The sequence below is a fragment of the Mercenaria mercenaria genome, chromosome 12, assembly GCF_021730395.1.
Source record: "Mercenaria mercenaria strain notata chromosome 12, MADL_Memer_1, whole genome shotgun sequence".
In the NCBI taxonomy this organism is placed as follows: Eukaryota; Metazoa; Mollusca; class Bivalvia; order Venerida; family Veneridae; genus Mercenaria; species Mercenaria mercenaria.
In genome coordinates this window covers 45,622,644-45,649,251 of record NC_069372.1, presented here as the reverse complement: position 1 = coordinate 45,649,251, position 26,608 = coordinate 45,622,644, and the positions used below count along the sequence as shown (strand labels likewise).

The following is a 26,608-nucleotide window of genomic DNA, read 5'->3' as shown; positions in this document are numbered from 1 at the left end:
TTTAACTAAATACACTGATTGATTTTTGTACATATTGCTACATTAATTCAATAAAATGTTAAGACATTGAACACAATTGTCTTGGCCTAATATAATATGTCAATTTGAAACTAAATTCTTGCATATCTCATATTTTTCATGCAAATCATGTATAATTAACATCATGGAAATACAAAATAATACAATTATTTTGTGGCGCGTCATTAAGTGTATTGTTGTGACCGTGTAAAGTTAAACCGTATTTTGATACAGTGTTAATGTTTCTGGTCCGTTGAGTATTGTTTCATTAGGACATACTTGATTATCTCTAGTATATACCGAATCTTCTATTTGCTTGGTTGCGGTGTAGGCTATCATTAAATGTTCTTAGCGGTTTTGATAATTATTTACAGTTACACACATGAACAGGTTTACAATAACAAAATGCACAATACTCCTACTAGATGCGCAAATGACCAATAAATACATAAAGGCTTGGCAAACTATGTATTGCATCTAATGTCATTATTTAATAAAACTCGTATTAACGCATATAACTAAATGTAAATCATCTATACACATATTTTCCTGAGGCTATTTGAGACGAATAAAGAACTGTAATATGCACAAGCGAACGTGAATACTATTATGTATGTATTACATTACATCAACCGCGTTTCACAGTTTATGCTAAAAATAGTGTCTTATTTTTCTTTTCAAGCTTGGCCTGATACATCTATCAGGCGAACTATCGTTGCCCTGACGTTGTATATAAAATGCAGGTAATGCTTCTGTTTTGAACTGTGGTTGATTAGATAGCATTCCGTAGTGGATAACATATGCCTCTATAGTCTTTGGAGCGGTGATATCACGCCTATCATACAAAGGAAATTTAATATAAGGAAAATATTGTATAGTATTTTATGATAAGAAATTTTCTGAAAAAAGAGGAAATATTTGAAATATCTGTTATTCGGAAGGACGTTTTAGCATAGGAGAGGTTAAAAAAAATTGCGCCAAGACAAAACAATAAGATGGCAAGTGTAACTGGAAAATGGAAAATTGAAAGCTCCGACAATTTTGAAGAATATATGAAAGCAATTGGTGAGTATTATTATTATTTATCAGCTGTCGAATTTCATTATCTTATTAAAGAAAATGCCCCCACATTAAAACAAATGATTACAAAATAAAGATATGCAAAAAATGTATTATTGGTTGATAATTTATGTATAATACTGTTCAATCAACCAAATTCGTAACAGGCTCTTTTCGTCAATTGCAGGAGGGTAGTAGTAGGACTTGAATGAGTTTTAAGATAACTTTAATAATGTCGGTTATAAGGCCTTAAATGCATTTTTCCCTATTTAAATACGAGGGAAAATCACAATATTGAAATAAACTACTATTACTTAATTTTCCTTTTTTACATGAAAATGTGGTTCTTATACTAACTAAAATACCATGAAAGTTTAATATCAATCCATTCACCAATTAAGTTATACGGTCAAAATGGATACTTAAAAACTGGCTTCAAATGTGACGGATATTTACAATAAAACATTTGGCTTTTTCATATTGTACAGATTGTACGAGTTTTGTTATGAACTTCCATTGAAACACGTAATTTTGACTCTTTCTTTGAAATTACTACATGGAAGCACTTTCTAAATTTTAAAGTTTAGAATTAAATCTTTGAAGCTATTTGTTATCAGTTAGAGTGAGAAAAAAATACAATCTATATTTGCACACAATAACTGACAATGAGAAATAACAAAAATAGAAGCAAATGATATTAATGATCGACAAATGCCAATTGCAGAATTATGAATATGATGATACCTTCAAAAGAATCTTAAATTTATAAGTTTATAACTATATACAATTGTGTTTAAGCCCAAGCTTACATTCATTCGATGGCAGATTTTTTAATAAATTATTAGAATACTTCATTTCTGGTAAAACATTGTTAATTTTTGATTGCTATATGATTTAATAGTATGTCCTCCAAATCTGTTCTGAAATATCTTGTCAAATGCAAAGGGGCCCGGCATTTTGATTGACCGAGTTTAAATGTTGATGCATTTTGGCGCTCGGCGAATAGAACTTTAACTGTTCGTTAGTAGTTTATGCTTTATCCTCGCAAAGTACCGCTTCGCACCATGTACTGTTCGATACGATGTCAGACTGTTGAAAAACAAATAAATATATCAAAATGTGTTGATGCAATTTTTAAAGTTGATGGACCTGGCTAAGAAATGCCATGTTAAAATGGGAAAAATAGTAAATGGTACTTTTTCCTGGCAATATACAACAGTATATGTAGAAATACCCTATGTTAAGTAAAATCCCTTGTCCATGGAGTAGTCATAGTACTATGATTTATTTTTTCAATTTTGGCTCTAGGACACAAATTACGCCATTAGTTTTAAACTATCCACATTTGAAAACAACATATCCATGTGTCGGACCCCTTTGGTTAAACAGGTCTGTTCAGAGAAGCAAAGGAGTCATGCCATTCCTCAGTTAGTCCAGCTGGTCTAACGTAAAATATCCAACTTGTCGATTCAGGCAAAACAGCCGTAAGAACACCTGAAATAAAATGTTCGTATTGTTTCAGCCCGGGAAAACACCTTTTCTGCGAATATTTGATGTACTTGAAGCTATCTGTTTCCTTTTGCTTATTATTCATTATTTTGTGATATCCTAAATTCAGTAATGGATATCACGAATTCATTTAATATTATTAATTCATTTATGGATACCACAACCCATTTTCTGATATCATTAACTATTTTTGGATGTCATTTAATATATTCAAGACATAACAGAACTGTTTAAAGGTATATATAATTAGACTATTTGATTTGAATAGTATTTGACGACAGTTGATGGTATCGTAATAAAAAACTAATATCACAAATTAAAAAAGGATTTCACTTTGTGAATGAATAGTAAAACGGCACCCCATATGATGCAATACATGATGCATATGTTTTTTCATTGTGTACAATATACATTTATATTACGATACGAGGATTGTTCAAGTATGAATGCATCTAGAACGTAATGCGAAAATCACGAGGAAATTAAGATTATTGGGTAGATAAACATGTTAGCTTTATATTGATACCACACCCATTAAAATCCATTCACTTTAGCTGTGTCTATCGCTCGCGAAACATTGCCTAATCATGTATACTAATACAAAAATGGTTGGAAGAAGGTCAGCGTACGCCGTTGAAATACGGTCCTATATTAAGAATTGTTGTATTCTTGGCATAGGGTGTAAAGGCATTTTTGTTGAAATATGTTCTGTTTATGGGCATCATGAAATGTCTTTTTCGACAGCTATTCGTTGGTTTAAGAAATTCAAATGTGGGTTAGTCTCAACAGAAGATGCACCACATGGCCGTCGGCCGAAAACAGCAACGTCTGCCAAGATGGTTGCTAGAGTGAAAGAAATAGTTGCTACTGATGCAAGATACACCGCTAGGCAAATAGCTAGTATGGTTGGCATCCCATTACGAGCAGCTGATACAATTCTGAAACGTAATTTGAAAGTGAGAAAGATCTGTGCTAGATGGATTCCCCATCTGTTGACAAATGAGTAGAAAAAGGCACACGTGCAATGCGCAAAATTGTTGCTTAAACAGTTTCCAAATTACAATGCACAGTCTTTTGCAAATGTTGTCACTGATGACGAGACATAGATTTACTTTTTGGAGCCCAAACGAAAGATTCAGAACAAAATATGGGCAACAAAGTCTGGCAAAAGACCATGCATTACAAAGCGGACCATGAGTGTCAAGAGGGTAATGTATGCCATATTCTTCACAACTCAGGATCCTGCCATTCAGGTTGCTGTACCCAAAGGCAAATCCGTAAATCCGAAGTTTTACAAGACTTAAGTTCTTCGAAAGCTGAAGAAGTATTTCAAAGATCGAAGACCCGCAACTGGTTTTGCCAATGCCAGATTGCTACATGACAATGCGTCATCGCATAAGGCGTCTATTGTACAAGACTTTCTAGAGCAGGAAAAGGTTGTTGTGCTCCCTCACCCTCCTTATTCGCCTGACCTTGCCCCTTGTGACTTCTTTTTGCTCCCAAGGCGCAAAAAATACCTTTCTGGTCGAAAATGTGTGCAGCACAAACACCTCGGTTCTGCAATATTCCAGTGTCTTCATAGTATACCTAGAAAAGGCTATGAAAATGCCTTCAATGATTGGATTAGAAGACTGAAATTTTGCATATCTGTTGGAGGTGAATACTTCGAGGGGACCAAATAAAATTTTCATTGAAATCTATCAAGGATACATTTTTATGTGCTTTGATGCATTCATATTTGAACAATCCTCGTATATCTATTTCAATTTTTTCGTTACAAATCATTTTTATTTGTATACATTTGTTTCTTCACTGTTAAAACAGCTGTGGCAGATATACTTGTTGTCACCAGTAAGCCATTTGGTGTCTTTCCAGCTTTAATGGTAGAGGAATGGTAAGTAGGAAGGTTATTTGCATGATCCGAAGTAAGGACCTCAACATCCCGGCCACGGAGTTCCTTTGTGCTAGATAAAGATCTTGGACAATTGTTGAAAAGCATAAACATATGGATTTTTTCTGTCACAAAAATGTTTAATTAACAGTTGTACTCCAATTGTTATAACAACGGGTAACTTATCTAAGTTTGAAAATATATTTAATCATTATCAGGAGTTCCGGATGAAAAACGTGCCAACGCACTCAAATTTTTGTCAGCGGGGTCTAACATGACTCAAGAATTCAAGGCTGATGGAGACAACTGGACAATGACTACATGTACTGTAGCCGGTGAAAAGACATCTTCTTTCACCATAGGAAAGGAAGATGATTCAATGACCCTGGATGGTCGGCCGATCAAGGTAACATTCATAAAATAAAGAACTGAAAAAAGATAGAAATAATGGGTAGTATATTTCAAGAAGACAACAAAAGTTGGTCGATGCTAGGTTGCGTGTCTGGATGGCACACCATAAATCGGTAAAACCCCGGCTATTTTCCGGTGACTGACAACTAAACTCAAAGGCAGATGCTGTGTTTACAGGGCCTAATGTCTAATATGATAAATCCTTTTACTTTGCAGTAAACGAAGTAGTTTCTTTTTAATGTAACTTGTTAATGGGTTTTGGTCAAAGTGTCTATTATACATTTCCAAACGTGAAGTCAACTTAATTGACATAGATGATATCGAGTGCGCTTTTGTTTGATAAAGTCGAGGCTATGAAATGTGCAAGCCTGTAGTTCTTCTCTAACATTTCATTATTGCTAAAAATGTGCTGTGATATTCAAACAAAGATATCAGGTAATACCATTGCTCATGTAATATATCAGAAAAAAAGTAGCCAAGTGCTTCTGTGAATTTCTATCGAGCACACCAATCTTTATCATGTTATATGATGTACTGTTTGTCACAATTAGAACTTTTTTGTCATATTTAGAACCTTTTGTCACGTTAAGAAACTTTTGTCCTGAGAAACTTTCATGAACATTTTTCATCATGTCTAGGTAATATTTACCATCGAGGGCGACAGTTTGATAGAGAAACAAAAAGGTGACGGTTTCGGGTGCACACATGTAAGAAAAGGGGACGGCAATACATTAACAATGGTAAGTATTTTAAAGTAATGACATTTCATTCAGAAGTGCCATCAAGCTCATATGACAAGATCACAGAAAATAAAAAAAAAGGGAAATTGCTTCAGCAAAATTCTTGAAATATAGCTATTCATCCGTTAGATCAAGGACACTCATGAAGTATGGAACACTTACAACAATATTAGATATAAAACCATTTGCAATGCAGCTTATAAGTTGCAAAATACGCTCTCTTTGCAGCTCCGTGACTCATCCACTAACAAAATTGTGATATTTTATTGAAGATTCGACAGATGCATGGGGAGGACATGCAAAAATATTATATTTAAGCTGCATTCTTACGATGATAAAATACAGACAGACACTTAAATTATCAACAACAAAAAAGTTTTGTTTGCGCTGCACTTTTCATATGTCTTGCTGTTTCTGATGCGATGATTTTTTCTACCTTTTTATATCAATCATATTAATGATAATTTTGATTGAGCATCTGGAGAAAAGTATTTTTCTGAATTCATAGAAACACTGTTTAGAAAAACTGCACTTTGATTGGACTGATTTCCTCTTAGCTTCGATAGGATAGTGCGCGCTTGTAGTTAATGAATGGTTATTTATCTATTAAAATGAAAATATGCCACAACATTTATACGTACTAAAAGCTATTTGCAAAGCCAGATGTATGTAGCTATAAATTCTTTTTTTCCAGACATGTTACGATTTAATCGAATGTTTTCACTGAGATAAATACAGTTAGAAGGTTTATGTTTTGGATATTGGTCAGAATATAAGATTTGAGAATAAACATCGATATACCCAAACTATTGATTGAAACTAAATTATTAATTTCCTGTTTAATTTACGTGGGTACAGAACACATGTGTACCAGATTCAATATTCTCATTGTACCAATTAGGTACACCAAAGTGGTTATAACTGAACAGAAGGGGTTTGTTATTTCTCTATATAAATATTTGTAAAACAAATAGAACGGTTGCGTAAATCATTTTACAAACAGGTTTGGATAGCCAAAGAGAACTTGGAACTATCAATCAGGTGGATGTGAATAGTGATAAGCTTTGCAAGATTCAATGACCGACAAGATGAAAGGCCTAAAATGAATAGCCTTATTCCAAGAACATTAAGTCATATCGATCAATTCCAGATTAGTTTGGAGTTTTTAGCGCTTAATAATTCTAGAGGTATTTACAATATCTGAGGATAGTTTTAATGTTTATCAGTCTGTGTGAAAATACAACTTTAATCTTTCAAAAATTCAGTGATACTGCAACACCAAATGTTCAGACCATATACGTCGCCTCTTACGATCAGGGTAAGGCATTGGTTTCAATTATTTTCTTAGACAGGTTTGCTCAGAACTACACAGACTTTCGTGCATTTCCAACTTAGGTATAAGAGTATCAAATAACAAAATAAACGAAATATAGTTTAAACATATTGCTACAAATACACTTTGAAATATACACATATACCATGAAGTTTACAGAAACAAGATTTTTCATGTAAATTATTGATGTTACTGGGAATCAAAATTTTCTCTTTTTATTTTACTTTAATAAAACATGAATGATACATAAATATAAGTTCTGTTTTTGTTCGTTGTTGACATATAAGGATACATAAGGATACAATTAAAAGTTTACAAGAATATGTTGCCATGCATGTTAGTCTATTGGAAATTAAAATGTAATACAAAGATTGTAAAACGTTCACTTTTTATTTCAGACATTGTCTGGCGGAGGACAGACCTGTACAAGAAAATTCTCGAAGGTTTAAGTGCATTCCATTAATTACATCTAAATTTTCACATACTTATTTGTGGTATCAAGTTAGAATTCATTGAAAGAGGTTTGGAACATTAGAGGTATACTCCTCTAGTGACAGTGATACTCGAGAGCTTATTTATGTACATTTGTAATAAAGCTTGTGTATTCTCTTTGTTTTATAAATATTGATATTTTTACTTTTTATTACGGTATATGTGGACATATCAACTCGCAAGTGTTTACGAAGGAGTCAATTCAAACCACTTATAAAATCTCTGTTTAATAGTTAAGAAGTAATCCTATTTAAGTATTTTTATACTGTGACAGAAAGAACTCTTAATTAATTAAATTATTCAAATGCTTATATTTATGTTGTCGCTATGCTATTTCAATTAAAAGTGATAGCACCTTATATGAAGATGTTTTTGTTCTGTTCGTGTACACGAGACATATTGCAAGTGGCATATGTTCAAACACATGTTTAGATGTTTAATGTAAAATTTTAAGCAGTTTGATATATAGAAGGGAATCTTACATTGTGACGGTCGCTTGTGCTCAAAAACATGTGCGATGTTATTTAATTTTACTAACAATAAGATATGTACTGATAATCACCTGATAATTGTTAATAATAGTTATAACAGATCGCCCATTTTCCTTAATAAATATGTGCCTGGCCTTAACAGATCATTTTTCGGTAAAAAGGTCTTTAATTATGTAATGCACCTTGTTACGGAGCTATTTTAGTTCGCACATTACCTAGGATATCTTTGTTATTAAAAGCAGCAACCCATCTCATTTTCCTCTTGCTCAGCCGCGCCAGAAATCTTTGTATGTTTAGTAATATAAATGATATAACGTACATTTGGGAATTGTTTTATATGAGAATAAAGTGAAATTAAACACTTGCGAGAAGATTTTCCTTTTTTAAACAAGGCTTGACTGATATTCCAGATAAACCTGTAAATTACATCGAGAGTTCACTGTCTGAATCGTAACAATCTAGAGTTATATCCAGTCTTGGCTCATAAAATCGAGACTTCAACATCTTTTGTTTGTTTTGTTGGGTTTTAAAATATATTCAGTTGGGATAAATGCCGAAGTGAATGACATATTTCTAATTACAAATCAGTTATTGTTAACCTTTCATCGAAATAAATAATTAGCACAAATATTTTTCGTTATTATCGTATGTGCATAATTTACTTACATGACTTTGTATGCCAAGTTAAGATATTGGTATTTCTTTGAATGTTTTCCCTTTCACCGAAGTCTTAATGGTGTAAAATTGACTTTCAGTTTTCTGTGATTCGGCAAATCAAAATGATCGTAAAGATGTAGGAGTTAAATGCTGATTTCAGACTCTTGAAAAAAAATAGACGACGTAGAAAAACACCTCTCGAAAACTACAGTGTATGGTCATTAATTGGATAGTGTTTATACCTTACTGTAGGTGATGCCCTACGCTTAATTGTAGGTGATGCATTTTACAGTGGTTTCAGCAAAATTCAACTAAACAGATCTCTCTCAAGTGGGCATTGTGGTATCTGTTTACACTTCTGGTTGACTTTTTCCCGTCCGTAGAGGTCTTAAACGATTTACAAAATATATAATGCAAGGAACTGGCTATCATATTACATCCGTAAATAAATAACGAAGTTTAAAACAACCTAAAACAAAAACAACAAGCATTTTACATCAGTGAATATCTCAGAACATTGTTCATAGTATTTGTAATTTGCCAGGTTTGAAGTACTCCAGTTGTATTCTTCGAAGTAATAGCATTACGAAGAATAATAGCATTTCTTTATAAATGCACTTTCATTCACAATTAAATGTAATACTGCACTTAATTTATCAATAAAAGCAAGGTACCAATTATACGTATCTATAGTAAAGCGATATGTCTACTATAAATTTTATGACTATCGTAATTCAAACCAACCGCATTTCCATGCAAATGAATCATTATTTGACTTTTTAGAGAAGCAAGGTTATATTACAAACGTTTAATAACGTGTAATAAATCAATTTAAAGAATGCACTATACGTTTACGAGATGATTCAGTTTTTTGTATTGTGTTTGATGATATCTGCATGTTTTCCTTAATGCTCCCCAGTGGTGTTTTTACCGCTGACCTTTCCAAGGCGGTGCCCAACTGTGTTCGTTTTGTCCTCGTGTGTTTGCTTTGCAACAATGGAAAAATTACCAACCGATGAAAATATTTTGATTTTTCCAAGATAACTTATAAGTTGTTTTATAATAAAACACTTGTTGCCTTTTAGGTCCGATCATTATGGGGATTTATCGACCTTTCCCAAAAGCAATAATTGCATTTCATAATAATTATTATCATTTAACTTGTCACCATCATGTAGGAAGAACGCATGTTTTCTCGTGTAAAAACATATGCAGATCCCCGAGAGATTGGTTGGTGCCCAAGCTCGGTAGGACAAAGGTAATATCCCGAGGGATTCTGAAGTTGATATGACAAGAAATGAACATGAAATGAACATACATTAACGCTTTTCTATCATAAAACGTGTAAAAACCAATTAATTCTATGAAATGCGCGGGAATTTCGGCGTTGTTTACGTTGAAGTCATTTTCTCTCGAATTATCTATTTTGGGGCCATAATACATTTATGTTTGGCCAAGGAACTCGCATATATAAAGTAGTGTTTTAACAGCACGTGAGTGTGTGAATCTCACTTTCTCCTGTTAAAACACTATATACCCCAAGAAAGTGAAAAGAATTTTAATTATTATTATGATGATTATCATTAACAATATCGCTAGTAAATTCACTCGTCACTTTACGCCTTGATTATTGCAATGCACTCTTGTATGGTGTTCCGAAGTCCTTGCTGAATAGACTTCAAAATCTTCAATCAAACACTGCAGCTCGAATCGCAAAGAGAATATCACGTTATGATCACATTACACCGGTCTTAAAAGAACTACATTGGATACCAGTTACTCACAGAGTGGACTTTAAGATTCTAGTTCACAAATACAAAGCATTGCATGACCAATCACCGATCTATGTTAAAGACTTGCTAGAACTCTATCAGCCAGCAAGAGATTTGAGATCCAAGAACAACTCAAAAAAAAACTAGTTGTTCCAAAAAGCAAAACTGTGAGTAACGGTGATTGTAGTTTTTCATCAGCTGCACCGAAGTTATTGTGTACTCTTCCGGCTACCATCAGAGAAGCTAAAAGTTTGGATGCTTTTAAAAGATCATTAAAAGCACCCTTTTTCTTCAAGATCTAATGAAGCTAACTTTGCACTGGAAAACAAGCTGTTGTATTACTGTGCAATAGAAGTTATTTACTGTTGTTTATGTTCTTTAAAATATCCAGTATAATTAACATGTAGAGTCAAACCTGATTCTAGCTAACTACCTTTGATGTTGATATATTTTTAAATATATTTTGTGTGTTGTATTGTGTGTCCATATCATTATGTGATATGTAGTTTGTACAGCACTTTTGAACGTTTATTTTATAGATGAAAAGAGCGCTATAAAAATCTGGTAAATAATTATCATTATTATTATTATTATTATTATTATATGAAAAGTTCTAACTGATAAACTATGTTTTAACAGGCAAAGATTTTTTATATTATATATATGTATCATTGATATGATGTCCAGTAATGCTGCGACTTTGTTAAAGCGTTTCATGTGTCGTCTTTACATTTTCAATTTCACAAAAAAAAACGTAATACATAAACAGGTCAGTTTATTTATTTTATCTATTTTGGTTTTACGGCGCACCAACACAGTATAGGTTATATGGCGCCAAACAGGACTACAAATTTTGGTTTCACCTCTCATTTACATCGAAATAAAAACATGAGGTATGGAATCAAAATTTGCCTACCTGCTGGAATCACAGAGTTACAGCAAAACCAAGTGTTAAGACCCTATTAGTCGCCTCTTACGATCATGCAAGGGTAAGGCAGTGGTTCCAATTCTTTTCATACACAGATTGTCCCAGAACCACATGGGGCATAAACAGGTCAGAGATATGGGGTAGGTATACGAATATGACAGCAACCGAGGACATAAATAAAGATCAATACGTTTATAGATCAATCTATTTTTTTTTTTTTTTTTTTTTTTTTTTTTGAATTCTTTGATTCTTAAATCATCAATACTGCCCTGGTGAATTGCGTTAATTGATGTCCATGATGAACAATCAATTCTGATGCGTGTTCTTGGAGTTAGTTCTTATCATTTTATGGCCAAATAACAGCTATTTGTAAGATGTTCTTAAAATCGGAGAGTATGCAGACACACTTCGAAGTGTTTACAAGGAGAATCCGTTTTGTTGTTGTAGGATGATTATTGTTTATAGTTTTGTTATATCGTCTTGATTACATTTTGCTTTGAAATATATTGGTACAGAAAGTAATTATTTCCTTGGTACATTCCAGTGTTGTCATTCAGGTAACTGTATGACTCGTATGTACTTTCACGGATAACAGTCTTAATTATCTAACCCTTCTTCAATGCACCATTTACAGGGTGGTTCTTCAAATTGTAATATTTTTTTTTTGTTAAAAAAAACGTATGTTTTGTACTTTGCATGTGTCTTAAAGAAATGTGCTTGTATCAGAATAATTTTACTGTAAATGTACAAAACTGAGATTTCATGCCTGTCAACCACATTCGAAGGAATTTAAAAGAATCCAGCAGTCAAAATAGATTGTTTAAATTTGTAGATTTTGATGGTTAGTTACAAAGCTCTTGGCAAGTATAGCACGTTTATTTATTTAAGACTCATTTATGTTATCCCACACATGTAAAGTCAGACATCAATATAAAAATTACATGTTATAGATAAAGCAATAAGTTATGACTAACTTTCGTAAAATCTTGGTAGAGTCAGAGCTGACAACTAATTTACACCACACCGATATGGTTAGAAATCTAGCTCAAGGTATAGAATTCTTTAGCTGTAGTGTTGCAATTCTGACGATTACTTTCGGATATTTGAAACCTCAGAAGGCTTGATAAGTGTTGTGATTTAAAGTTTTGAAAGAATTTTTTGTTTCTTCTATTATTGTTGTCAATTTCAGAACAAATGTTTTTAGGGAACATATAACTATTATAAGGCGTGTAAATGGATTAATGTTTACGAGGGTTTTGATAGTAAATTTTTTATATGTCGACGTGGCTCCCTCAATGTTTGGCGCTATTAAAATACATATTGGCAAGGCAAACTATTTATTGTATTTTAGTAACTTAAGGAGAATAAATACACTTGATATATGTAATAGTGTAATAACTCGCCTACATACTGATTTTCATGTAACTGTTTATTCTTTATATCGTATTGATCAAATTTACTTTTTCTTGCAAGAACAGCAGTGTCTATTGAGAATTGTATAATATCTATTTTCATAGGGCGTGCAAGATTCCATATCTTGAAAATACCACACTACATCCTTCACCAAATTTATTAATTATTATGGAAACAGATTAGATAAATGAAAGTCTACAAAAAAAACAGGAAAAATATGTCTAACAAATGTATTCCAAGTTTATTTGTTGTTTTGTTTTTCTATTTGCGATATACAATGTTACATTGCAGGTTATTGCAACACTTTTTTCTCTCGAAAATGTAAACAGACGAAGGAATACATGAAATATATGTCTAAAAATATATTCTAAGAGTTTCTTGTACTTTTTATAATTTTTGTTTAACCAGTTTCTCTGCTATATATATACTTTTAAGCAAATGTAACACTGCAATTCGCATTACACATTTTTCTGTTGAAAATTGCAATTATTTTTTACGCAATATCGTCAATAAGAAGGTAAGATATTAATATGCATGCCCTCGGCGTGTATATCAATTGCCTTAATTACACTCACTGGATATCATATGGCGTAAATGAACGTAAATAATATCACTTTTGTACAACTTAACATCAGACGCTATTACATTTATTGGTTTATACTGAAAGTTCTATTTCGTTGTTTGCCTGACCTAACATTGCATATAAGGAGAAGGTAGTGTTTCTGTTTCGAACTGCACCTGCCTCTTTGTTCATTAAAAGACTTAACTCTTTTTAAAGAAGGGAAAACGGAAAGTGCTTTATAATCAGCGGAAGTTCTTGAAAAGTGCAAAATTACAAATATCATTTGAAATCGAAAAAGTTGCAAAATTTAAATGCTTAATAGATAAATATTCAGACAAAAGTAAAATGACAAGTGTTAGAGAAAAGTAAAAAAAAAATGAAAGCGTTTTCAGCTTTGGCGGGAAAAATAGCATCTTAAATTATGGCTAACACTGAGCAAAAGAAAACAAGAATTGTCATAAAAAAATGGAAATACATTTAGAATGTTGATTTGTATAATGATTCAAAAGAGTCTCGGAGTCCTTATGTTACTTGTCTGTCATTTTTCAAAGAATAAATTTTCACGGCATCAGTGGTACCTCCTGGTGTGAAATCTATTAGCGGTTTGAAACCTGTTTGCATTATATTCATTCCGCTCTATTCAATATCAGTACGTATGTGTATTATGCAATATATGCATGAAATACATTTACAAGAAAGCAATTCGATAAGTGCATACTTGTTTTAGGTAAACAATTGTACTCTAGAATTTCTTAAAATTCTATTTTTTGAAAATAGTCATTGATATAAATGTCCTAGCGTACGAATCTTTGCAAAGAAATAAAAGATATAAGAAAGTCATTTGCTTGATTTTATTTTAATTATTATTTGTCGAATATGGCATGCAAAAATAATTCTGACACTGGATGAAGGTGCAGACGGGAATGTCTGGCTCCCTGGTAGAGCCTCGTTACAGCCTAAACAATTACCTGCGGGACGGATATTCCCATCTGCACGTACAAGCAGTGAAAGAATCTTAAAACTTTCACATCAGCAGTCTTTAATTGCCAAGTTTTATTATACATATGATTCTAAAAAATCAAATTTGATCAAGACCATCTGAAAAGAAAAAAAATATTTTATCGTAAATTATTGAAACCTGTTTTGAAAGGTATGTGCAAATTGATTACACGATGCTCTTAACTTTGATAAAGCTGCTTTTAAATAACCATTGGTTTGTTTTAGATGTTTAAATATATATACATAAAATGCAGTTGCCGACTTGGAACGGTTTTAATATTTCGAGTTCACATTGATTATGACAAATATTAGCTGAAAGTTTTCCCTTGTGAATTTTCGGAAACTTTGTTACCTGCAAGCCCTATTCACCTGTGAGAGCTTTTGGCCAACAGATAAATGTCTACGTTGTCTTGGCAAATCTCCTTAATACGTCGTGTTTACTTTGCCTCTTTTTCATTTCGAATTTAAGGATTTATTTCTCAATAAAAATGAAATTTAAACTAAGTTCTAAAATGAATTATCTCTAAAATTAACATTGGAACAAAGTATACTTGCAGTCAGATCCATAGTGTAAAACAAATCTCCTTTTATACAAATACAAAATTTGTCTGCATAGAATCGTCATGTCACCTACGTGTCTGGTTCACCTATAAAAGCGTTTGGCTTAATATAGTAATTCAAACTAGATTAATCTTTGTTATTTAAAAGTTGTTTGTACTTGACCTCTTTAACATGTGTAAGCCGTTACTTAGTCAGAGCTTTTAAGAAATATCTTAGAACAATCTCTAAGAAAATAAAACTATAACAGCATGTTTCCACACATATTTCTTCCAGACCTGTTTGTATTTGGGAGGACTGTCTCATATTGTGTTAGGCACATGGGAACCAAACTATTTAAGATAACTGTACTGGCACTAAGTATGTTAGTACTTAATCCTGCCTCGGACGTTTGTACGGTTATTTACAGGAATAGGGCCTATCGATGACCCCGTAGTTCGAGTCACATGTGACAAGTGAGTACTAACTTTAACGACGATCATTTATAGTTATAAAACATAACGAAAATAACTACAGTTACTCCTTTTACCTTGATACATATTCGTTTTACAAATGCTTTCTAAGTTAAAAAAAAAGCACATGGCAATGCTAAATAAATGTTGGTGAACTAATTTTGTAAACGCAAATATTGACACGACTATCTGAAATGTCGTACACCTTGTTATTAAACTATATTCAATTTACACATCACTTAGGATTATCTTGTATTAAAAACAGGAATCCGTCTCATTTTTCACTTGCAAGAATCTTGCCAAGAAGCTTTGTATATTTAGTAATATAAATTGTATCAAATACACTTGGGACTTGTCAATCACAGAATAAATTGAAATACCTGCGAGAAAACTTTCATTCGAAACAAGGTTCAGCTAGCATTCCAGAATAACCTGTGGATTCCATCGCGAGTTCACGTCTCAATCATTAGTCAACAGTGAAAACCAAGCATTTTAAAAACAATTTACAAGACTTCGAGGCCGTTTGTATGTTTTGTTGGGTTTAAGTCACAGTGATATTTATTATCATAATGAAATCTGCAGCTTACATTGGTGGAGGATGACCAATGGTTCAATTTCGAGCACTGGAGTCCTCCACCTCTGATTCATGTGGGGAAGTTGGCAGTTACTTGCGGAGAACAGGTTTGTACTGGTACAGAATCCAGGAACACTGGTTAGGTTAACTGCCCACCGTTACATGACTGAAATACTATTGAAAAACGGCGTTAAACCCAAAACAAACAAACAAACAAACATTGGGCACTGGAGATTATCAAGATATAAACTAACAACATTACACAAGCCCGACGGATGACTTAATCAAACTATGAAAATGATAATCAAAAACACATTGATGCAAAGTTCTACTTTTGCAACCATTCATGATTCACACTCCGCCACACAGGTTGTCGCTCCATAGTAAAAAACAAGGCCAGAAATAAATATTAAGAAAATGATGTAAAATCATTTACAGCTTTTGACAGAATAGGTAAACATAATTTTAAAATATATCCCCCACCATACTGCCAATGAAGAATTTTTGTATTTATGTAAATTTGATTTATATAGATCTACTACGTTTTACACAAATATTCAAGATCAAGATGCTTCTATTCTTTTATTGATACACACAACGTGTGAATATTTTGTGGCCAAATAGCAGCTATTTGTGAGATGGTCGTAAACCCTAAGAGCTTGCAGACACCCTTCCAAGTTTTATGAGGAGATTATGTTTTGTTATATGCTGAAAATTGTTTATTGTTGTGTAATTTCTCCTTAATTACATTTTGCTATAAAACTATATCTACAGGAAGTAGTAATTAATGTTCCTAGTGCATTCCAGATAAAATTTTAAGATACTGTATGATTCACTAGTACTTTAGTTCCAAGCTTGCAGCGATTATAATGTATCCTTTTGTTGTTGTTTCGTTTTTGTTCTGTTTTTTTTTTTCAAAACAACATGACATTTATGCCTTTTTTAAGCCGCCTGTGTACGCATGTTAACGTTGTGTATTTACGTTTTTCATTGTCTATTCAAGGGAAATAATATTTCCACAACCTAATATCACAATTAGACAAATACAGCACTATTTGATTGTATATCCAGGGCTTCAACCGAAGACTGTAAAAAAAAATGGCACGCTTGATTAGAACAATACATTAGAACATATATCCCGTGCCAGACACCGCCTCCTCCCCCATCCCGTCGAAAAGGTCCCCCCCCCCCCTCACCCCAAAGTTAAACTCGCTCCTACGCCTATGATTGTTTGTCGTTTAGATTATCAGAAAAGTAGATCTAGCTCTATTTTGTAGAAAGCAATATGTAACATAATTAACTTCAGGAAAAAGGCGCTTCTGTTTAAAATATATTTTAGTTGTATAATATTATTTAGATGTAAGATTTAAAAGTCTTCCATATATAAACATAACTTGTTTGACACAAGCTAAAACTTGAATTATTTTAGCGAAACCGGATTTTACCTGGCCAAGAACAATAATAACGACCCGGTGTGATGGAGTATGTCCATGACAGATGGAAGAACCCACATGACCACTAACACAAGCTTAATCGGAGCTCTGTGATACAGACACATTCAATGGACCCCGTGACCCCTGAAGGACCAGACAATATAACACTGGGTCCAGGCAATAATAATAATATTCTATGTAGACACTTTCAATTTGTTTCGAGGTTAGATCTTCTATAAATATTTCAGGTATACGAAGCTTAACAATTACAGTATAAATTTAAATGCACGTTATATTGTAATAATGAATTTTATGAAAATATTTCCCTCAAAGTTCAACCGCATTTTTATTTATATTTTTATATATAAAAAGTTGTTTCTTTCTGCTGAGACAAATGTTTATTTTCAAAATATTCGACAGGATCTAAAGTTTTAAATGTTTTTGGTGTTACTGTTATTGTTGTTCTTCTTCTTCTTGTTACTTTGAGTTTGTGCTTAATGTCTGCAAGAATACTTCATGTTAACAGGCGTGTAAATTGTTATAAAGTTCAAACAAAATATATTCATTCATTTTTCTTTTGTGAGTGCTGTGGGTGTACACCAGCGCATGCATTCATGAAACTCTTCATTAATATTTCTTTAAACATTTGCATGCCAACGATTACCTTGAAGGCTTTTGTATATAAACACGTTAAGACGACGGTATGTACGGCCCTGTGAAAAGTAGAATCTATATTGTTGAAGGAGGCAATATCAAGGCAGGGCATACTCTATCATGCATATGTTGAGTAAACTGTTTTGATACCTAAAATGATACTCAATTACAAATACATAAATTTTCATGAAGTTGTTTTCCTTGAATAAATTAACTTTTAAAGCGCATACGAACGAGAACAATATGATCTGTGTACTACCTGTCATATTTATTGGTTGGTGCTGAAAGATTTTTCTTAGTCTGATCTAATACATACCGCGGGCGAGCTATCTCTGCCCGGACATTGTTTATAACATGTAGGTAATGCTTTGATCTTTGTTTTAAAAACATTCATACCACTCTTCACGCTCATCATAAAACGGAAAATTAAGAAATGTATTAAAAGTTCTTGATAAAAAGCAGAAGCCTGTGAAATAAATGAACTTTTCTGTATCGAAATATATGAATTTATTGTAAGTTGTTCCAGATGACAAACGAGCCAACGCACTCAAATTCTTGTCAGCAGGATCTAACATGATCCAAATGTTTAAGGTTAACTTTGACCAAGTGTACAGCTGCCGGTGAGAAGACATTGAGCTTTATCTCAAATGATTCAATACCACCAGATAGGTTTAAAAAACATAGAAAAATATCAAACAGGGAATGCCACGCACCAAAAACGTAGCCTCCTCAAAACGAAACCCCCAGCACGCATACGCGTGCACCAAACACACACACACACAGACACACACACACACACACACACACATACAAAGCAAACACATAAGGACAAAACAAACAACACACACGCACACAAAGCCAACACATAAGACGAAACGAACAAACAAAGGAACACAGTGGGGCACCGCCTTGGAACGGTCAGTGGCAAAAACACCACTGGGGAGCTTAAACCGGTTTATGGTGCACCTAACCTCACTCTTACCCCCACCATGTTCCAAAGACATGGGACAGTGTAAATAAAAGTAATCCCCTCCAGGTGAATCTCTTACATACGTAAAGGAAACAAAAAGGCATGGCATGTAAAACACAAAAATGCTCGTGTATAAATATATAAAAAACAAACCTTAAGAACCAAAAACGATGTACTCAATGCCTTTTCAGAAGACAGAGCAACAAGAGAAACACCCTTAAGGGCCCGACGAAACAGGCCAGAAGACAAATATCAAAACAGTTCAGTCCTGGTAGGATTTAAAAACTGCTTATCATAGAGTCCTCCCCCTCTTCCGTCAGACGCAATCAAAGAGGGAAGCGTAGTGTCCAACTGTAAACGGGTTGAACACTAAACATGCGGTATGTCTCAAAACAGTTGGGTCGTAACCTCTTTTAATAAAACGTTTGATAATCTTTCCAAATACATTTGGAAAATTACCGTGACCCAAGATCTTACGAAGTTTGTAAACCACATCCCCATAAAAAACGGGTTTAGAAATACCTTCTCGCAGAAGTGTCTTTAAATTACTATTGAATTTTAAAACTAAATCAGAATTACGATAATAAAATTTAGCAAAATATTTACGCAATTTGTAATAATGGTAGCCTTGCTGAAGAAGTTTACCTGTAATATATTGATTACGTTCATTGAAATGCTTGACATGACTACACGCTCTGGCAAACCGAATTAATTGAGAAATATATACCCCATAAGATGTAGCCTGAGGTACATCCCCATCCAAATGGGGAAAATTTACAATACTAAAATTAAAACCATCCCTCTTGTCATAAATTTTGGTATGTATAAAATTGTCATAAATAGAGAGATGTAAATCTAAAAATGAAGCATCAGTATCCGAATTGTTAGTTTTAATTAACTGAAGCTCCCTAGGATAAATAGTACCCACCAATTGACCAAAAAACGGATTATCCATATTAAGAATATCATCTAGATATCGTGATGTATTATTAAATGCCGTTATAATATCTGCCTGCGTATCTGGAGAGAGGCCCAACATAAAGTCTCTTTCATAACAATATAAAAACAAATCTGCGACAAGGGGTGCACAATTTGTTCCCATGGGAATACCAACAACTTGTCTAAAAACTGCATTCCCAAACCTGATGTAAATGTTGTTCAATAAAAAGGAAAGGGCTTTACAAACTTCGTCACAGGTCCACATTGTATAATGTTTAATAATATTGTTAGTAAAGAAAGCTTTATCGAAATTGCAAGCAATAAATGTAGCATTCTCTCTGGCAAAAGTCTTTTGAATTAGGGCAGTTAATTTGTCATTTATTAAGTTATGTGGTAAAGTGGTATACAAAGTAGAAAAATCGTATGTACTGACTGTAGATACCTTGTAATTATTAATTTTCACCTTATCCAGGATTTCACCAGAATTTTTAATCGACCAAAATAAGTGTTTACCAGAGTTCTCGTATACTTTATCGCAGTATCTTTCCACGTGGGCTTTCACAGCAGTTAGACATGATGTTAATAGTTTTGAAATATTTGTAGTTGTACAAGAGCTTGAATTAGCGATGAAGCGAGCTTTATATGGCTGTTTATGCAATTTAGGAATCCAATACATGGTCGGTAGTTTAATTTGGTGATCGTCTATACGAACTTTTAAATTAGAAACTTCAGTGATGTGATCAGTAATCAACTTATTTTCAACAGAAGGACTCAATGTATAAGTGTTAGTGCTATTTAGTTCGTTTTGTAAAACATTAATATAATGTAGGCGTCAAATGATGATAATATTGTTGGCCGCCTTGTCTGCTGGAAATAAGACGTACTTAGAATGAAATTTTTGGATTTCCTTTTTCAAATGTCTTAAAGTAAACTTGGGTTTTGGTGAAAGTAGGTGTTAATTAGTTTGATAAAATTTTATTCGAGAATCAACAATGTTAAAAATATTTCGTTTCCAAGACGTTATTGCATTGGGATCAGCGTTCTCACGACGACACCATTTAACACAGAAGGTTTCGATGGATTCTGCAATCTTACCACGACAAGCATTAAAATCAATAGTTGAAGAAATTGTATATTTAGGTCCTTTAAAGAATAAATTACGAATACGCTTGTCCTTAACAATATCAAAATTACCAGTGATGACATGACCTGCATCTGATTAAAACGAAGATAGAATTCATAAAGGAAAGAAAGAAAAAAATCAAATTTATAATTGTTATTAGCAGTTTTTCTTAACATATCCAACAGCAATTCGTGTGTATTTTAGGATTGACGAAGTGGAAGTGTTTCTGTTTTAGCCTTGTCTAATGTTTCCAGTGTTGTACACTTTTTGTTCTTGGTGTAATTACAAAATTGCACGTTTCTGATAAAGATAAGGGAATACAATCGCTAATGCAATATGCGCGCGGGAATTACGTGCATATTTTTCCAGTGAAGCATAATAATACTTGTGGAAGGGTCATCGTTGCTTTCAAATCGAATCAGCTTTTGTTTGGTGGTGTTTTCTTGTGCATCATAAGGTTCTTGTTGATTTGATTAACCACCACCACAACGGCAGTCTTTAAGTGGTGTGTAGCAGTCGTTATAGATCACCCGTGGGATTGTTATCTATGGGCATTTGGGACCAAGGAGACCATTCAATATTACCTTTATAATATATTTCCCATTTTGTCATAACCTTTCATGAAAAGACTCAGTCTAAACGGATCTGCTAATATTGTGTTTTATGCCGTATTAATTTGATTGTATATCGCCGTAGTAACATCGGATAAATACAATGTTAACTGATATTCATAAGGTCACATTTACAACCTATTGCCAAAACAAATATTAATAAACCAACAGGTATTTTATGTTGAAGTTTATATTTTATTTGACTCTCAACTTTGTTAGCTCATTTTTCAAAACATTGGTGATTTATTGATGTTTTATTCCTATCAAAGAAAAGCCAAATCAGTGCATGACATGAAGTTTTCCAGAAATGCATTGGTTCAAGCACTTGACATAAAGGCCAGTACATCAGAAAGTTTGCACGAATCTAAAAATTAAAGATTTACTGTGCCGTAATCTAACAGTTAAATTAAAGTAAATTGTAAATGAAATTTAAAGATTTACAATGCTACGGAAACGCATATTGACACCCCTCTCCCTTTTATATTTGAAGTAGATAAGTATGTCATTTCTAATGTGTGATCTTTTAACTATTAAACATAATCTTGAATGAAAAATACTTACAAACATAGTGGCATGTAATGCAAATTGGTAAATAAAACGATGTAAATATAGCAAGTATAGTTATCGAAAAACATGACTTTTATATTTTGAATTCAGGGAGTTTGATTTATATATAGATATAAAATAATATAAAAAAATGATATACTGTTAGGAGTTAGGTCCATGTTTCGGAGAAAAAAGTTTGAACATCACCAAATCATAGAAAGAAAGCATTGTTTTACATGAAAATTAAACAGCATATAAAACATATAAAACATGTATATTATTTTACCAAACCATTGTCATTTTACTTATATATATATTGAATTCCGGAAACGGATTGCATGAATGGGCTACACTTCTGGACAGTTCAGCGCCTTTAAAAACTTACCATTTTTAAAAAGCTGTTACATGTCTTCGTTTTGATGCATTTGCAACAATGTACCAGTGTACATAACATAGCTAGGTAAAACATCGTTTTTGACGAGTGTTTACATTTATTTCTTTACAAATGGCATTCTTTTTAATGAGGGGCGGGGGGAGCAACTCCTTTAGACTATTTTAAGTACCCAGTTCTATGGGACAGAACAAGAACAGTAAAACATGTATTAGACAGATAAATTGTTTGTCAAGATGTTCGTTTACTAATAATTTCTGTTGTTTTGTGATATACTGCTTTACATTAACAAATATTTTGTTTCAGAAATCAGGCAATTATTTTAGAAAAACTCGTGGAACATAGAGTTTAGATATGAGGAAGAACATTGTCACAATGGGTCCATCGAGGCATCTAAATGACCCCTCCCCCTTCACCCCCGCCCAAACATACACACACACCGGCTCCACGAATGAGACAACGATTTGTTTTGCAAATAGGGATTTGAACGGTTAAAAAATGACACAGTATCTTACTGCACTCTGCACTTTTGAAATGTTTTATTAAGGTATTTACTAGAGTTCTAGTAACCCTTTTTGCGGACCGATTCTCCCTCCAAAGAGTATGTTGAAAAAATACCCCTCACTGCAACATTTTTTTTGTTGTGTGCAGTCAAAAATATTAAAACATAATTATGTAAATCTTATGCTGGAAAAAAGTGTGTAAGCATCAATTATAGTACCCAGTATGTTGTGTCAGACATAAATTTTCAAAACAAGAATTCCCCTTTCATATGAAAATGACTTGAACATTCCCGCTCAGAGCCAGGGTGACTGGTCTCGTTATCCAAAATTGAAGGCAGGGCCCTGGGTGTGACTATGACGCCTTTTTGCAAGTAAAAACCTGGATCTCTTAACATTTTTGAAGTTTCAATAGTTACAAAATTATTTCAGTCAGTCACTTTAAATTTTCACTGTAAATGACTTGATTGCCGGCTTGACTTAGGACTAACGTCAACTATTATTCTTCTATTTCCTAGCAAAGCGAAAGGCGTGTTTATCCCTTCAATAAAAAGCCCTTGACAATACTGAACAATTTTTGTATACCGGTATTTTGTATATGCACTTTTAAAATACAATGTATTTACAAAAAAAACAACAACAAGAACGGCTCCATTAATTATTTTACTTGCTTTTCTTGACATTGGGTATTAGTCACCAGGTGAGGATGCTAATTGTTAATCGGTCTTGGCAAATCCCCATGCCTATAGTGTCTACGGTTCTCTGTCCTAATGTGTAATTAACTCTCACGTACTTTAACTGTTACCAAAATTCTTAGAAAAGTTCAGCTAAACCATCCTACAAAAGCATTTCTGTTTGTTTGTCTTTTTATTCATATTATTTAAATCTGAGAGAGAAGAGTTAAGAACAGTTGAGTGATAATTCTCAGATCATAAATCTCACGGAATATCTCTAAGTATTTACAAACGCATTTCCCAAATAACATATTTATACTTGGAACGCTAAATTGCAATTTATACGCTTTTGCATGAAGTTTTTAAGTTAATAAATTAGTTTTTACAAGTTTCTTTAACCTATCATTGATGGCAAACGTTTCAAAATTGTTTTTTACAGATATATAAATTTATATTAGTTAATAAGGAAATCAAATATAAGGAAACATATAAACAGAAAAATGTTTAAATCTTTCCTTTTTATATTATACCTGTAAAGTTATGGTAGTATTTACCATGAGGGATAATGTATGAAAGGAACTAGATGTGCGTTCATATGACACCGGTGCTCCCACTTACTGTCACTGTATGATTATTGACAATGCAAGGATTTTTTTCACAGATTTTATTAACTATCACAACAGCAGTCTAAGTGCCGTGCGGAGGCTATAAAATGTATCTACGTACTTGGACTAATTTCATTTAATTTTCTGGTCCTTTGGGATCATGGAGAACTTTCAGTTTGACTACTGAATTTAACTACAGAATTCCGCTTAGGCTAGTGCTAGGGGCGTGTGGGGTGTTGCACAATTTATTACCTCTCATGAACAGCCTTAATCAAACCGAGTCTGTCTTTACGTTGCCTGTTTGCGTTCTATGCATCAAAATGATCTTTTGCACAGATTTCATTAACCTTAACAACAGCAGTCTTTCAGCGTCTTGCGGCGGCTGTGGAATTTTCCGCGTACTTAGACTCAGTCCTGTTATATATTCTGGTGCTTTTGGATGATGGAAACATTCAATTTTACTAAATTCCTAATGCCCATTTACACCGGTTTAAGTGGAACACCATTATCCATAAACACTGAATTGACTCCATGGCCCTAACAAACCGGAAACTATGACAACACCGGGTACAATTACCTATAAGACAAAGATTATGCACAAGTGACGGCCAGACAATAAATAATATAACAACATACGAACGTAATTAGCTTGGTGCAAAAATAATTTATATCTTATACCGGTAGACAACCTATTTGGAATAGTTTCAGAGAGGAAATAGTCATATACGTGAAACAGGTATCTATCACGGGCTTAAATGCACGAGACATGTTGCAGATATACGTATCTTTCAGAGGAGGTTAGTATCTTTGTGAACTAGTTTGTATCGTGGAGGACTGCCTAATAATGTGATAAGCATTTTGGTCCAATCCATTTGCTACGCTAGATAATTTACAGGCAATACACTGTGTCAAAAACATAAATAATTCTCATTAAACAATAGTTAATGATTTTCCTTGATAAGCAATTGTTTCTACATATCATCATCTTAGCAAAAAGGCATTGTTCTGTTAAATAAATGTTGGCGAATTATTTCTGTGAGCTCAAAGTTTGGTACATGATTATATTTTAAACATGTTCATCATTTTTGCACCTTATTACCGAACTATATTCACTTTACAAATTACCTGGGATAACTTTGTAATTAAAAGCAGTAGCTCATTTTATTTTTATAAGCAGAATCGCGCCAGAAATCTTTGTATGTCTAGTAATATAAATTTTATCACGTGCATATAGGAATTGTTTTATACTGGAATGAATTGAAATAAAAATCTTGCGTGAAAAAAATCATTGGAACAAGGTTCTGTTAGCATTCCACAATAACCTGTAAATTCCATTCGTAGTTCACTTCTCAATCAACAGTTTACAATGAAGACATAGCTTGGAAAACAATTTCCGATGCTTCAAGGCCATGCACGTGTTTTTGTTAGGTGCTAAAAGTATTAAGGAGGCATAGAACAACTTTTAATCGTAATAGATCCGTTATTTTTATCTTTTACATATTATTTCTTTCTAAGGTTTTCTTACTTGACTTACCTATGTCAGGTCAGGATATTGCTGATAAAAATGTTATAAATGACAAATTTCAAAGGCGAGATTTTTCATATTAAGAGTTATCACCTATTTACGCGCCTGTCCATTTTGTCGGAAAACAGCTTTTATTGCATGGCTATGTCTATGAAGTATCTTTTTCCCGTTTTCTTTTTTTTCAGTAAACTAGTGCAACTTCTATTATCAAATTATTCAATGGCAGTACACCAGAATATTGATCAGATGATGGTTATATTTTTAAAAATAGAAGAAAACCCAAGTGACTCTTAAGCATTTCTTCAGACATTGCAGGCTGCTAGGATAAATTTGCCTTCTTTCCTTCTGGGAGCAAAAGGGATGGCTTGTTAACCCTTCGGGAAACTCAAACAGACAGATATTAGGTTCCGGTGATTCGAAGTTAGCAACCTGAACATTCCGATGGGAGTTCCAGTCTTTCGAAGCTGATAATGAATTGCAGGAATCGTTCACAATTAAAGTGGTACAACAGTAAAAGACATTAGATTTATTAAAACATGTACAGCTGTATGAATCAATGCTTAATTCGGACACACGAGTAAATTGTCATGTTGGACTGAAGGAAAGGGATAGGAAAAGGTTATTGGTGGTTGTAAAAGTAAAACAAGTCACTGTTGGCTATTCTTCGATGTTTAGTTTCACCATCTATAGTTAAGTCTTATCTCAAAGAAATACGTATTGTTTCACAATATTGCCTTAAAATAAAGAAAAATGTAATGTTAAAAAAACGCATACATAC

At 33.2% G+C, this 26,608-nt stretch overlaps 1 protein-coding gene across 1 annotated transcript; it reads left to right on the top strand.

Moving 5' to 3' along the window:
* Positions 1 to 697: 697 nt before the first annotated feature.
* On the top strand, positions 698 to 7,812 carry LOC123534859 (sodium/calcium exchanger regulatory protein 1-like). Its single transcript, XM_045317310.2, has 4 exons — positions 698 to 1,083; positions 4,696 to 4,883; positions 5,527 to 5,628; positions 7,360 to 7,812. The coding sequence occupies exons 1-4, from the start codon at positions 1,014 to 1,016 to the stop codon at positions 7,408 to 7,410; spliced, it is 411 nt and encodes a 136-aa protein (XP_045173245.2). The 5' UTR covers positions 698 to 1,013; the 3' UTR covers positions 7,411 to 7,812.
* Positions 7,813 to 26,608: the final 18,796 nt, after the last annotated feature.

Excerpts from the sequence above, each read along its gene's own strand:
- LOC123534859 (XM_045317310.2), top strand. The coding sequence starts at position 1,014 with ATGGCAAGTGTAACTGGAAAATGGAAAATTGAAAGCTCCGACAATTTT. Across the intron at positions 1,084-4,695 it reads AGAATATATGAAAGCAATTG|GAGTTCCGGATGAAAAACGT; the intron begins GTGAGTATTATT and ends AATCATTATCAG. Across the intron at positions 4,884-5,526 it reads TGGATGGTCGGCCGATCAAG|GTAATATTTACCATCGAGGG; the intron begins GTAACATTCATA and ends CATCATGTCTAG.